The sequence below is a fragment of the Balaenoptera musculus genome, chromosome 1 (assembly GCF_009873245.2).
Source record: "Balaenoptera musculus isolate JJ_BM4_2016_0621 chromosome 1, mBalMus1.pri.v3, whole genome shotgun sequence".
In the NCBI taxonomy this organism is placed as follows: Eukaryota; Metazoa; Chordata; class Mammalia; order Artiodactyla; family Balaenopteridae; genus Balaenoptera; species Balaenoptera musculus.
The window spans coordinates 107,469,185-107,484,515 of NC_045785.1; the positions used below are offsets into that span (position 1 = coordinate 107,469,185).

The 15,331-nt window shown below is 40.4% G+C and overlaps 1 protein-coding gene across 4 annotated transcripts in view; it reads right to left on the minus strand.

Annotated features, from left to right (window-relative positions):
- Positions 1–5,971: 5,971 nt before the first annotated feature.
- Positions 5,972–15,331, minus strand: part of RNF115 (ring finger protein 115) — a 59,752-nt gene continuing 50,392 nt past the window's right edge. For all 4 annotated transcript variants that reach the window (XM_036855525.1, XM_036855533.1, XM_036855538.1 and 1 more), the window contains 5 exons: positions 13,659–13,709; positions 12,441–12,513; positions 11,414–11,507; positions 8,479–8,594; positions 5,972–7,256 (listed from right to left, as the gene is read on the minus strand). In XM_036855525.1, the coding sequence (XP_036711420.1) occupies positions 7,125–7,256; positions 8,479–8,594; positions 11,414–11,507; positions 12,441–12,513; positions 13,659–13,709 (466 nt within the window). In that variant the 3' untranslated portion in view covers positions 5,972–7,124. The remainder of the gene's footprint in view (positions 7,257–8,478; positions 8,595–11,413; positions 11,508–12,440; positions 12,514–13,658; positions 13,710–15,331) is intronic.

The following is a 15,331-nucleotide window of genomic DNA, read 5'->3' on the forward strand; positions in this document are numbered from 1 at the left end:
GGACCAGAGAAATCATGTAGGTCAAGTCATCACGCTTACATGTGATGAAATGAGGGAACTTTCCTGGATCTCTATGCCTCCCTCAGCTCATGAAACTAATTTCAATGAGTATCCCTGTCCTATCACTGTGCTAGCCACTCAGTGCTATACATGGAAAACCTACCTTGAACTTGTTGAGTGGCATCTATTTCTTCGATTGTCTTACCTTCCAGCAAGAAGAGATCAAAGGTTGGCTTCTTTCCCACTTGCATCAGGATCAGGTAGATTTCACAAGATCACAACTGCAACTTTAAGCAGTAGACACAATACATACAATACCTCCCCTTCTTTCCTTTTCCATTCCCTCTAGTCATAAGGGCCTATCAAACACACATCCCAGGATGAATTACATCAGGTATTTTGTTACTATTCTAAGTTTGTAGCATAAAACAAACTGTCCTTTTTCTTTCTACAGCTTTGTAAGCCTTGTGCCAGAAGAAACTTCTAAAAAAAAGTTATAGAGGGACTTCCCTGGTGGTCCAGTAGTTAAGACTTCGCCTTCTAATGCAGGGGGTGTGGGTTTGATCCCTGGTCAGGGAGCTAAGATCCCACATGCCTCGTGGCCAAAAAACCAAAACATAAAACAGAAGCAATATTGTAATAAATTCAATAAAGGCTTTAAAAACGGTCCACATGAAAAATAAAAAATCTTAAAAAAAAGTTATAGCAAGATAAATCTGACTCTCTTTAGCTTGGCATCTTTCACATTACAATATGCATAGAGAAGGAAATAACAGGGCACAGGGGAAGAGATGTTAAATATGCCAGGCATCTGGGGAACATAAGATGGGCAAATGAATGTGTTCCCTGACCTTCCCTCCTCACTGCCAGAGCATATCTAACTTTCTTCCTACCTCAGTCACCAGTAAATAAAAAAGCAGCTCTCACAAAAGCAGCTGGTGTACAGTTCTCATTCAAATATTGGGTAAGTGTGTTTTTGTACCCAAGAAGAAGTTTTCCTCCCTCCCCTCCAACAAAGTAAAATAAACAAGTGAGTCAAATAAAATGAGAACACCAATGTTTTTGGAAGAAATTTTTATTTGACACTGTTAAGGGAAGAGAGAGGAAACAAGCAAAAGACAGGTAGGATAGGAGAGGAAGAGCACCAGACCCAGTAACTGACTTGGCAGAAAATGAGGAAACGAAGAGACCCTGGTGTTGAACGGCATCCACATAGCAGTGCTGGAGGAAGAGGAAGATTTGTGCAGACCAGGTGCACCGCAGATCTTAACTGTCTAGCTTCAACTAAGTACTTGTCAACCTCTCTGGTCATTTCTCTCTTTTTTTAAGTAAATGTCAAAGCAATATCTGCAGCCTTTTCTTTTCTCTCTAAATTCATAAATCCTCTTGTCTCTTTGGACAGATAACCTCTTGTCTTAGTTAAGCAGAGAGGTGGGGGCAGGATATTCCTGCTAGGAGGAACTACATGAATAAAGAGGTAGAAACACAGACAATTTAACTGGGGCTAAATGGCAAGCCATCATCAAAGGGAAACAGACACCTTACCTGTGATCCTTGGCCAGGACCTGCCTAATGGGGGAGCTAAGGTTTGTGGGACCAGAGAGACAGAAGGCTGAAAGAGATGGGTAAGACCCTTATTAGTGATGGCCTTGAACCTCAAACTAAGGATTTTGGATTTTGTGTCTTATGGAGGTAGAAACTCTAGGCATGGAGTCAAAAGATCTGGATTTAAATTCTGGCCCTGCAACGTACCAGCTACGTGTCCTTGGGCAAATGAAGTTTTGAGATGCTACTTATCTGTAAAATGCGGTATTTCCTACTGCCTTCTGTTTCCACAGGACTGCTCTGAGAATCAAATGAGATTCTGGATTTTAAACCCAGACCCACTTGAATTCTGACTCAGAAGTCTCCAAAGCTTTCTCCACTGTACTACACTCACCTTAATCTTTACCTGTTTTATGTGTTAGTTTTGTTTTTCTAACTAACTAAATTTTAAGCTCACATGAGTGGAGATGTCTTTTACTTTTCACTATTCAAAGACTCTTCTGAAACCACTCAATATTATACAATCACTGGAAGTCTCACAGAAGCCATGTCCAACTACAGAAAAGGTTTTATCCATTGTGCTATTATGCTAATTATAGTCTACATAAAAAATCTGCAGAAAGGACACATGATTGCTGGCCAAGTTTATCAAGACATTCAAGAGCATTAGACTACTAGCGCTGACTTGAACTAAGCAGAATAAACAAAGCAACAGTAAGTCAAGGGTCCCACTTCTAAAGAATTTATTTTATTTATTCTGCTTATCTCAAGATGGTTAAACAAAAATTTGAAATACTTATATCTTGGCTTTCAAAGTGTATTGATACCACTGATTTCAAATAAGTCTATAAATTTCCATGCATGAATAGGTAGACTTCTGGACACACATCTTAATCTCAATCTATATGAGTGATTCACAACCCAAGGAATTTGAACCTCTGTGAGGCCATGTAGTTATTTTAAGAGGTCTATGTAAGCATTATCTCCAGTCTGAATAAATAATATATCTTACAAATATGTATATACTGTACTTCAACTGGATATAGATTCTGGTGTGACTAATAAAGACAAACTGATTTAAAAGCATTACTGAAATCATAGCAGCTTTTTGCTATGTGTTTTTTCCATCAAAAGATACTAAAAATACAACTATAATCCTGTTGGGAGCGACTCTAATAATTTGGGGACCTTAAAAATGGTACATCTTATTAGAAAAGGTAAAGAACCACAAGCCTACATCTCATGATTTACAGATATAAGTGTTTCAGGTGAAAGAGGAAAGGCAACATATAGACTCCACTTCTGTGGACACCATCTAAGTATAATCTGGCAAAACACAAAGTTTATATGTATAAAATTAGAGAGTTGAGTGCCTGTAATTCCACTTATCTGGCAGGTATGAGAGATCAAAACCTCTTAATGTCCATTAGCTAAGACATTTTGATCCTGTCTTGATCCTGGAAAAGATCTCCAGTTGTACACATTGTATTCTACACATTCCATTTTAAACCCATGGCGCAGACCTGGGGTTCCCAGCCTGAGTGCTGAGATGCTGACATTACTGCAAGCTACAATTTCCCACCATAGGATATACACCTGTGATATGTTTACCCCACCAAATCTTTCCCCCAACTCCCTACATCAGAACTTATGTTAGATTCATTTTGGAAACTCTCAGTAAGAGTACTCTCTCCTGCTAGTACCCCCGCAAACTCCCAAATCTCCACTGGTTTATTCTTGTAAACAGCACCTTTATCTTCCCACCTCTCTACCACAGAGACCAAAGAGGGATTTTCCCTAACATCCAAATATCTATTCACCAGCCCTGTTCCTTCTCCTCCTAAAATCTGTTTTCCTTCACAGATGTCAGTGGCCTGCCTAGATGAGCTCTAACAACCAACTCTGAGGTACCCTTCACCTCCTAAAACCCCAGGGGTTGTTTTGTTGTTGTTTAAAACAGACAAACTATGATCCCCTCCTGATTAGTTTTTGTTAAGTCTGATATACCTGTATTCCTTGAGGAAATAGGACTTGGACACCAGGAAGAACGAAACTGAAGCATGCAGAAGTTCATGTGAGAAGTCAATTTGTCAACAATAACTTATCAAGAAAAATTTTTAAAAACAATAGATAACTGAGTCTGAGTTCAATTAATTATAATACAGAAACAAGAGATGATGAACACCCTTTCCTCAAAGCCATTTATCCTCAACCTTCAGAAATGACCAGACTTCTAGCTCCAGTGAATCCACTTGCCATACCACATAACGGGGGTGCCTGCCCAAGCTAACAGTGCCCTGTAACAGAGAACTACAGAAACACATGGGTCTGAGGCACATACAATGAGAGAATCAGACTAAAGCTCCAGTCCTCTGCTGTACCCCTGCTCACTTTATCTACTTCAGTGCCCACCATATCCCTTCTTCCTCTAGAGTGAAATGTGCATATATGCATGTGTCTATGAATATATACATATACATATATATACACACACGCATATATACAAATGTGCAATACAAAGACATAAACAAGGAATTTTTCTCCTAATAACTATTTAATCCAACTGAGACTTGTTGCGGGGGGGAAGAAACAAATTCTTGCCCCCAAATCTTCCTTCCAACTTGAGAACTAACTATTGGACCAGAAAGAGTATTGCTCAAGGAAAACATTTAACAAGCACTTGCTCAATTGTTATGCAGCAAATGCTGACAACTAAGGAAGCTATCTGGATACTTCAGGTTTCCCAACTCTTCAGAGAACTGGCAATAGGAACTTTGCAGGAAAATTAATTTTTAAAACCAGGATTATTCCTTCTCTCTGTTGGAGATATCGGTTAAATGTTCACCACTCTGCCCTGCCCACCCAACTGCCCAGTTCTGTCCAGCCAGAATAACCCATCTGGAAACTACCCAAGAAGCAATAATCACTTGGAAGCCAGCAAGGAATTGCCCTACATAACCTCTCAACTTTCAGGTCCACCAATCTCTAGCAAGTCCCTCCTAATTATGTGCTAACATAGTTTTACTTCCTCTTTTATTTCAAATTATAATGAACAAAAGGAAGAATAAGAAAAAAAGACATTCATGAATAAGAAAACAATCTGTTTATCTATGCATGGAACTCAAAGGGTAGGCCATTTAGTACATCTTGTAAAGGCCTCAAGTCTAAGGGCCCAAGATTTGAAATGGCAACTTTTTTCTATTCTCTTTGATAATGAGGGAAAGCTGAATCATCTCTCCCTTGACTCCTAGTAAGGCTCCAGTTTCCTGAGTCTGTAAGCCTTCCAGCTGTAAAGGAATGAACACCTGAGAAGTCTGGGTTATGTAGTCCTCTGCCTTGGGAACTATATCAAACTGTGTCTGGCTCCATAATCATGTGAGCCAATTCCTTATAATAAATCTCTTTACACACACACACACCCCACACACACCCTCCCTTACTGGTTCTGTTTCTCTGGAGAACCCTGACTAATACACTACCTAAATTAACCTGGAAGTCTGAGATGCCTCCTATTCTAGGAAGAAACACTACAGATTCATTAAGTAGGAGGGGTCTCAGAAACAGCAAACAGATTTATGCACTCTGTCTAAAAGAACAAAGTGAAGAAAATTTCAGATAACTTAGAATGATGCTATTTGCTCTTCCGTATATTGAAAAGTTAAATCCCTGTCCAGCACTTTGTTTGCATCCTTTTGTAAAGCTACTCAGATTCTTTCTAGTTCTCTAGTGTTAAGTAAAAATACACCTGCCTGTTCTGGCATCTCCAGACACTAACAAGCAGACAAAAACTTCCAGACCGGCATCATTTTTCTGAGACAGCTGATATTGTTCCACTTGAAAACTACAATGTGCTCCAACTTCAGCCTAGCCCTTCTCCATCTAAGTAATGGCCATTAAATATTCACAGTATACCTCCCATGTCCCCTCAGCCTCATCACCCCTCACCATTCAAAACCAGTGTGTATTTCTGGGCTACATTTCAATAGCCATAGTAAATAGTTCACATTCTCCAAAGAAACGATCTCTGCAGAGGATAACATAAGGCATATGAGAAAACATCTTTTATTCTCTCTGGGCCCAACCTGAATCATACCTTATGGTCACAACTTTTAGAGGCAGGCTATTAAATTAAACTCTCCCACTTTCTCTCTTCCCTCTCTTACTCCTCTGTCCTCTACTAAATTACAAAGATTTCTCTAACCCCATCCCTCACCCCCAAAACCAGTGTACGACAGTCAACAAAAACCGAGGAAAGACTCCTAGCCAAGAGACTCACCAAAGAGCAGGCTTCTTGTTCTGATCATTCCGAACTATGAAGGACTGATATGACCATACCATTGTTGCCCCTCTGTCACCCGTTTTGGTGCACCAACAGTGGTTACATGTCCCCATCATTTATTTTTGAGACTTTGAAGTTCCAACAACATTCTTAATCTTCTTCATTTATTCAACTTTAAACACTTAAATGCGCCAAAGAGCATGTGCATGTGCATGGGACACTGTTAGGCTGAAAAAAGAAGGCCTACCTCTCCTAGGCCAAGTTGTTTGGGCATGATCACAATAATCAGTATGACTCCAAGTACAGCCAGAACCAAGCAAACAGAAAGGTTTCAGAGATGATAAATGGGCTTAAAAAATTAAAATGGGACAACATAAAATCTCAATTCCTGAAGACCACTGAATTACAAAAAACAATGACTTAGCTGTAGAAGCAGTAATGAAGTAATTCTATTTCTGTGAGGGAAATTATTTTAAGATCCCCAGGATAAACAATGAGTTGGGGATCACTAAAAAACCTCAGAACCGAAAATTTCAAACATCTGTCTTTCTGTGCCTGTATGCTGCCCAACCCATTCCCAAAAAGGAACCAGAATCAGATTCCTCCCAACATAAGACTCCTAAGACATGTCAGGTTGGTTTCTGCAGAAGCTGCATCTTGTGAAGTAGTCTTTAAAAATAAAAATGAGAAAACCAAAGATTTTAACAATGATAAGCCACTTTCTCCTTCCCACTGTAATTTTTCTTTGATTTGCTCTCTGAAGATTTAAGAAAAAAACAAGAATCATTAGTCTCAGATTCTTGAATTAATCTGATCTTACTTCGTGGCTAATGTGGCCAGAAGTAGATGCTTTTGTACAATTAAAACAGAAGGACTTTATATCAGCAGGACTTTAGGGCTCTGGTTCCACTGTATTTAGTGTAAAGTACACTAATGATAGGGTGGAGGTTGGAGAAAGAGGTGGAAACATCCATCACAAGGTAACATGACAGACAGCAGGACCCTAACTAGACTTTAAGGAACTGATTCTATTCTGGCAGGGGAAACCCACATAATTAAGTTTCGCACTTACAGAATTATCACTCTGAATTCAAGAATGAGAGGCATTTGGTTGTAGATACAATTCCATCTGTAGATACTAACTTTAAATTTAGAGAAGAAAAACACTCAATGAATGAATATTATGGGTTGGGGTTTCTTAGGTGATTCCTAAATTCACCTACGATTTTTTTGTTTTGATACAATTAACAGCTGTGATAAGAGGTCTACTATAGCCCTGGCTCAGAGGCGGTCTTTAGTTTCAGAAAGTCCATCGGTCATGTAGCTGGCTGTCACTGCTAAATCTGTTGCTTGCAGAGGGCCCAGAGGTCTGGGTTTGCTGAGTAGAGTCCTCACCATTTAAGCTCTTCCTACATACAGGACATGCGTCGTGCTGAAACAGAAAGATATCAGTCCACGTGAACAGCCTGACCTGAAAGCTGGAAGAACTAAACACTTAAGAAACCCTGAGAGTTAGCAGGTAGAAGAACAAAAAGGGCATGAATTCTTCTCACAGAGTGCACGCTGGGCTCCAAGTGTATCACCAGGACATCTCCCAAACAAAATTTCAACAGAACTGACAGAGAATTCTAGGCAGCAACTTAACATAGCTAACACATATCACCAAGCAGAACTAACTAGAAACAATGACCTGAGATGGTCTAGAGCAGGGGTCAGCAAACTTTTCCTGTAAAGGAAAAGGTAGTAAATATTTTAGTCTTTGCAGGCCACACCACCTATGTTGCAACTACACAACTCTGCTGATGTATCACAAAAGTAGCCAGAGACAATTTGTAAACAAATGGGCATGGCTGTGTTCCAATAAAACTGCATTTACAAAAACAGGTGGCAGGCCACAGGGACCTGCAGGCTGTAGTCTGCTAACCCCTGGTCAGAGAAGTTCCAAACAGATTAATAATCTAAAACACAGTAATGGTGCTACTAGGAGTTAGCCAGGGACTAAAATCTGATCTGCTTGGCTCTCCATTAACTGTTTGGGTTTTTTTTTCGTTTTTTTGTCTGTTTTTTTTTTAATTTTTATTGGAGTATAGTTGCTTTACAATGTTATGTTAGTTTCTACCGTACAGCAAAGTGAATCAGCTACACGTATACATATATCCCCTTTTTTGGATTTCCTTCAAGTTTAGGTCACCGCAGAGCACCGAGTAGAGTTCCCTGTGCTATACAGTAGGTTCTCATTAGTTATCTATTTTATACATAGAATCAATAGTGTATATATGTCAATCCCAATCTCCCAATTCATCCCACCCCTCCCTTTCCCCCTTGGTATCCTTACGTTTGTTCTCTGCGTCTGTGCCTCTATCTTTGCTTTGTAAATAAGATCGTCTATACCAATTTTTTCAGATTCCACATATATGCGTTAATACACAATATTTGTTTTTCTCTTTCTGACTTACTTCACTCTGTGTGACAGACTCTAGGTCCATCCACGTCTCTACAAATGATCCAATTTCGTTCCTTTATATTGCTGAGTAATATTCCATTGTATATATGTACCAATTAACTGTTAACTACACCCTTACTGTGAACCATCCCCCCAAGAAGATATGACTGGCACAGTTGCCCCATCACAGATGAGAGCTGTCTGTACTTACCAGTTCTAACCACGGCACAATACAACTGCTGTGAAAGAAGTGGTTGCAGGGTAACTGCCGGACTTCCTCCTCAACTGTGTAATCCTCTTTGCATACTGGACATTCTAAACCCTTATCTGTTGGAGGAGGAAACGCCTTTTAAAATAAACAGGCAAAAAGAAGGAAGAAAAAAACTAGCCCAATGTCTTTAACAGCCAAAGGAATATACAAAGTAAAGACAAAGTGCACCCAAGGTGGAGGCAGATAGGAAGCATGAATTTTATTTCAAATTGGGGATAGAGGTGGTAGTAGACAGGGACATGAGAAGGAGGACTGATTAATGAGCCTGTTCCAATAAGGCCCAGACAGGAACTATATAAGGCCTACTTTTCAATGTAAAGAGTTGGAAGAACTGGGGCTTAGATTATCTTTTAAGTAAAACAGGAAAAACATCTTCCCAAGTGTGTGAAAGCCTTCTGGCAGTTTCTACTTAGGAATCACTGGCAATCTGTCCACCACAACCAAAGGACTCATCTCGGCAATCTTGGCAGTTCCCATTCAGTGTCTCAAGACACTTTTACCCTACTACTTTCTACATTACACATCCTATTTCTTCATGGTTACCCTAAAGCCTCTTTTACAAGTTGTTCATTAAAAGCTGTACCAGGAGATGGTGCTACAGAACTGCAAGGCCCAAGGGTAGCTCAGGCTCCAAGTCCAGAGACAGGAAGCCCTCTTCTCAGAGAAAATGGCTACAAACTGAACAGAGAATACCAGGCAGCAAATTCCAAGTTTCCCAAGTTTGGCTAATAATACCAGCTAGTCTATCTCTCCAGTAGCTGGGCTATGTATGTTACATGCTCCACAGTACTCAAGGCATTTGGAGTAAAATACCACTTAACAGATTCACTCCTTCCTCTCCATTCCCACCATCTGGCCCTAATTTTAGCTTTTACTTCTCATGTCTACTCTACTGTAACAGCCTCCCAGGTAACATCCGTGACTCCAGGCCTTCCAAATATATCCTATATTTTGCTACCAGCTAATTTTCCCTAATATCAGCTTCATAGCAATTCCCAGCTCATCTTCACTTGGATTCTCAGCTGGCACCTCAAAATCAACAAATTCAAAATTAAAAACATCACATCACCTCCTTACCCAAACCAGGGCTGGCTCACGATTCCCCCATCCCTGATGTCAGCACCACCTCTGTGGTTATAGAGTTGCAAAATCTTAAAATCATCTTTCACCCTTTCCCCTCCTTTATCCCATTATGCAATCAGTGATGAAAGCCTTTCTTCAAAATGATCTGAGTCCACCCTTTCCTTTCTGTTAGCATTGCCACTGTCACCTGAACCCCATCAGGATGCTGCAACAGCCCCTTAAATCTCTGTTTCTGCTTCCTCCCTCTTTCAATCTTTTTTTTTTTTTAATGATTGCTTTTTAAATTTATTTATTTATCTACTTTTGGCTGTGTTGGGCCTTTGTTGCTGCACGTGGGCTTTCTCTAGTTGCATTGAGTGGGGGCTACTCTTTGTTGTGATTCGTGGGCTTCTCCTTGTGGTGGCTTCTACTGTCGTGGAGCACGGGCTCTAGGCGCGGGCTTCAGTAGTTGCAGCATGCGGGCTCAGTAGTTGTGGCTCACAGGCTCTAGAGTGCAGGCTCAGTAGTTGTGGCACACGGGCTTAGTTGTTCCGCGGCATGTGGGATCTTCCTGGACCAGGGCTCGAACCCGTGGCCCCTGCACTGGCAGGTGGATTCTTTTTTTTTTTTTAATAAATTTATTTATTTATTTATTTATTTATGGCTGTGTTGGGTCTTCGTTTCTGTGCGAGGGCTTTCTCTTGTTGCGGCAAGCGGGGGCCACTCTTCATCGCGGTGCGCGGGCCTCTCACTGTCGCGGCCTCTCCTGTTGCGGAGCACAGGCTACAGACGCGCAGGCTCAGTAGTCGTGGCTCACGGGCCTAGCCGCTCTGCGGCATGTGGGATCTTCCCAGACCAGGGCTCGAACCCGTGTGCCCTGCATTGGCAGGCAGATTCTCAACCACTGCGCCACCAGGGAAGCCCGGCAGGTGGATTCTTAACCGCTGCGCCACCAGGGAAGTCCCTTCCCATCTATTTTAGACACTACCCTCCAAACTAATCTTCCCTAAAAACCACTTAAATTCCCTCATTCCTCCATTTGGGGACCTACAAAACTTAACCTACTACCTAAACTATCCAGCCCTAACTACTCTGCCAGTTTCAGGGTCCTCTACAACAAGGCCCCACCCTTCCTATCCAGTCATACCTCCCACTACTCCCCAAATCAGATTCTATTTCAGGTCTAATGAGGTTACACTCCTTACCTGATCCAGACACCATGTCCATGCTGACATTCTTCATTGGTTCATACTTTTCCATATATAGAATAATCTCTCTAAGATGGCCCATCCTGTCTTTAAAACCTTCTGACTCTAAACTGGAATTTAGGGGAAAGAAACTCCCAGTCCAAAATAATGTCCCTTATCACTAAGGTCTTTTAGTGCTTATAAATAAAATAATGTCTATGTCTAATGTACCTGAGTATAGGGTAGATGTAAAACAAATGCCTAGCCTCCCATTATTTCTCTTCCTTTTCTCCCAAAGTCAGTATGATCTGCTCAACCACTTCTTATAGTATTGTCTAATCATTTGGTAAGTTTTGCTTCCCCTACTAAGTTCTTCAAGAAATCAAGTCTTCTATACCTTTGTACCTCTTTATTTCCTGCATGGCATCTAGAAAACCAACATGGTAATTGCTCAGGAATTACTTGTTGACTAACCCTAATGATGGGGTAGGTACCTCCCATATCTGGCACCCAGGTATAAATTTTAGGAGTGCTACAGCTTCACTTGAAGATCTTTAGTAAAGGAAATGGCTCAGATTCTGAATAGAGATAATAAGATGACAAAATATGTATGAAAATGAACCTACCAACTTGTTCCTGAGTTACTGTCACTGTTGGAAGAGATGTGATCTTTTCCTTGTCAGCTGGGGGAGGCCCTGTGTTTTCCAGTTGTCCTAAAAGCTACAAAAAAAGAAAAAAGAAAAAGAAGAAGTGGTAGACATCTAACTATCCCCAGGGAGGGAGCCGTTCCAGCTGAGAACAGTGCAGATATTAAAAATGTTAGTTGCTCTTACTTCTGCAAGGCTATGAGAGGCTTGGGTTTGCCCTTTCCTGCTGCCAGAACACTCATAATTGCTTTACAATTTCAGAGTGATATTAGTATAAGCCCACAGACAGATCCATCATTGCAGGGCCCACCTCTGGGCATAAAGCAACTTCGGAGACAGCAAAAGGGCTATGATGTCACGAATAAAACTACAGCTTAACAAAACGTAATACTTAACCAGTTCAAAAACTTCATTTTGCTGAAAGGAAAAAAAGGGTGAGAGTATGGAAAATAGCACAAGGTAAGCCAAGAAATAGGTAAATTACTGCCTACAAGAAGACTTGGATATAAACAACATGCTTTCTATTCTCAGCAATCCACAAGGGAAATGAAAAACCAATTAAATTAAAATAAACATAAACAAGTGGAAGCAATTATACATGGCATGGGAATACCTTTTTCTCTGCTTCCTTCCCCTACTTTGTTCCACCTAGCAGAAATCCCTGCTTCAACATATGAGCAGACCCTTCTTGTTTGTGAAGTACTTGTTAACAGGATCCTCATAGGACTGAACAAGAGGCCAAAAATATAAAATAGTTTGTTATAGAAGTCTTTTCTTCCTTTGGAGTTGAAGCTATCTTCTAGAAAGTCCCTAGGACCAAGAAAGTACATGGATGCTGAGCTAAACCCATAAACCATCTATCCCTTTAGTAAAATGGAAACCCACAAGCTCAAACTATTAGGGAAAGCAGAGTGACTGCCGTTTCAGAAAGTAGCAGAAGGAAAGCAGGAAGCCTGTGGAACCATGAGACACACTGAACAGACACCCTCAAAAGGCAGCTCCTCACCTGAGTTACAATGGCATCAAGCCCTGTCTGACCCCAGGCATAGTCCCCAGGGTTGGAGTGCAGCATCCCGCTCCTATACATGAGATGAGACACAGAGCATTAGATGGAGTGACCAGGCTCCGCCTTACACCACAGAAAGATTGGCAGAGGAATCCTGTTCTCTCTCAGAGCTGGAAAGTCACCAGTTCTCTAGAATCAAGTGGCAAAGAATTTCTCAATAATTTCAAGGTCAAACAGATTATCCAGAGGCAGTCTCTCATTCTCTAGGAATTTTTGCTTAACTGTATAGAACATAAAATGTGAAGCTACCTAAAATACCACATGACAAACCAGAGCAAAAAGAGTGACTCATTGCCTGTTGGTTAAGAAAAGTTTGTCTTCTCTGTGCCCATTTAACGTAAACATAGATGGAGCTGCTTTTTAAGGAGAGTTTTCCCTTCGTGATCAGCGAAAATCGACAGCAGACTTCCCTCATTCTAAGACTCGGCCTGTGGTCCTGGACAATGAGGAGCTTTCACATAGAGAAGCAGCCACAGCAGTGTCTCTGAATCACAACTTAGAGGAGTCACAAAAGGGACTTGGCAGCACCTCTTTCTGGAGCTGTTGGTGTACTAGCCTGGATGACAGATACCCAGACTCTTTGGCTGGAAAATAGGGTAACTGTGTGGAAGGACTGAGGTCCCTTTGAGCAAAGAAGCCTTCTGGGGCAGAAGTGGCAAATAACTGTCCAGACAAGAGGAAATTCCATCTTTAACCCGTACTGTACGTGTCACTCTGATACTCTTATTTCTTCTGAAAAACCTTCTTACTTTAAAAAAAAGGAAGTTAAGCAGTATCTTTTCAATTTCAGAAATTCTTAAGGAATAAAATCTTCCCATATGATCTAGAGGAGAAACACACAAATCAGATACCAAGCCTGGTAGGGACCATCTCATTCCCCACCTCAACACAACCCTCACACCTGAATATGAATGGAATCAGACACACCCAGTACCCAGACATCCTGTGGGACCAGGATAGCCCTCATGAGCCTGAATTATAAAGAATAAGTTCTGATTAAGTTTGGGCTCAGCAGACAATGGCAGTCTTTAACAGCCTGCCAATTACACCTATATACTCACCTATGCAGCTCTTTCTTTCTCACTATGGCACAGATACTACCATACTTAAAATGACGCTACTGCAGGAGAGTAAGACAGAAGGCAATTAGTTACTTACCAAGAAAATGGGGATCCAGGAATGAATCCTGCAATGATCTGCTGTAGTACTCTGTTGAAGGAAAAAAATTAGATAAGACAACAGACTAATGAAAGTACTCTATAGATATCCATGGCTGACTAATCACCAACTCCTTCCCCAAAACACAATGGCTTTTCACTGACTATTATACAATAGAGAGCACCAGAAATCAGTCCACTACATGGTACAGTGCTGCTTTGTTACTATGGCTGTCTTCCTGAGCTCTGCTACTTTATGTATTAATAGATTTTTATGAATTAAGCTGGAAAGGAATCTGATTGTATGGTTAGTTTTCAAACTATGATTCTTGGATCCTTGGCAGCCAAATAAGAGGCTGAATGGGATGCTAAGCCAGGGAGATTCTGGACCCACCTCCCTACAACAAGGGTAGTTCCATTTTTATGTGTTATGCACATTGTGCAAGATACTATTTAAAGGGCCCTTTTTTAAAAGTTCAACAATAGCTAACTATACTATGTGTTTGTTTTAAAATATGTTCACAAGTTATTTTATACTCCTCCTTTGGGTGTAGGTTGGACTTAATGACTTACTTTTTTTTTTGAGGTACAACTGACATATAACATTATATGGTTTTTTTTCAGGTGTACAACACAATGATTTGATGTTTGTATATAATGCAAAGGATCATCACAATAAGACTAATTAACATTCATTACCATACATAGTTATAAAATTTTACTTTCTTGTGATGAGAACTTTTAAGATCTACTCTCCTAGCAACTTTCAAATATGCAATACAGTATGAAAATGATAATACTGTAATGAACTATAGTATCTCATTGTGGGTTTGGTTTGCATTTCCCTGATGATACAGTCACCATGCTATACATTATATCCCCATTATTTATTTTATAACTGAAAATCTGTCCCTTTTGACCTCTTTCACCCATTTCACCCATCTCCCAACCCCTGCCTCTGGCAACTCACCAATCTATTCTCTATATCTGTGAACTCGGTTACTGAATTCTTTTTTTAGATTCCACATATAAGATCATACAGTATTTGTCTTCCTCTTTGTCTCATTTATTTCACTTAGCATAATGCCCTCAAGGTCCATCTACGTTGTTGCAAATGGCAAGATTTCATTCTTTCTCACGGCTGAATAACATTCCACTGTATATATGTACCACAATTTCTTCATGCATTCATCCATCAGTGGACCCTTAGGTTGTTTCCATGTCTTGGCTATGGTAAACAATGCTGCAATGAACAGGGGATGCATATATCTTTTCAAATTTGTGTTTTTGTTTTCTTCAGATGAATACCCAGAAGTGGAATTGCTGGATCATAAGGTAGTTCTATTTTTAATTTTTTGAGGAACCTCCATATTGTTTTCCATAGTGGCTACACCAATTTACATTCCCACCAACAGTGTACAAGGGTTCATTCCCTTTTCTCCACATCCTCATCAACACTTGTTATTTCTTGCGTTTTTGGTAATAGCCATTCTAACAGATATGAGGTGATATCTCATTGTGGTTTTGATTTGTATTTCTCTGATAAAATTGGGTTGTTTGTTTTTGTTGTTGTTGAGTTGCATGAGTTCTTTGTATATTTTGGATATTAACCACTTGTTGGATACATCATTTGCAAATATCTCCTCCCATTCAGTAGGTTGCCTTTTCATTTTG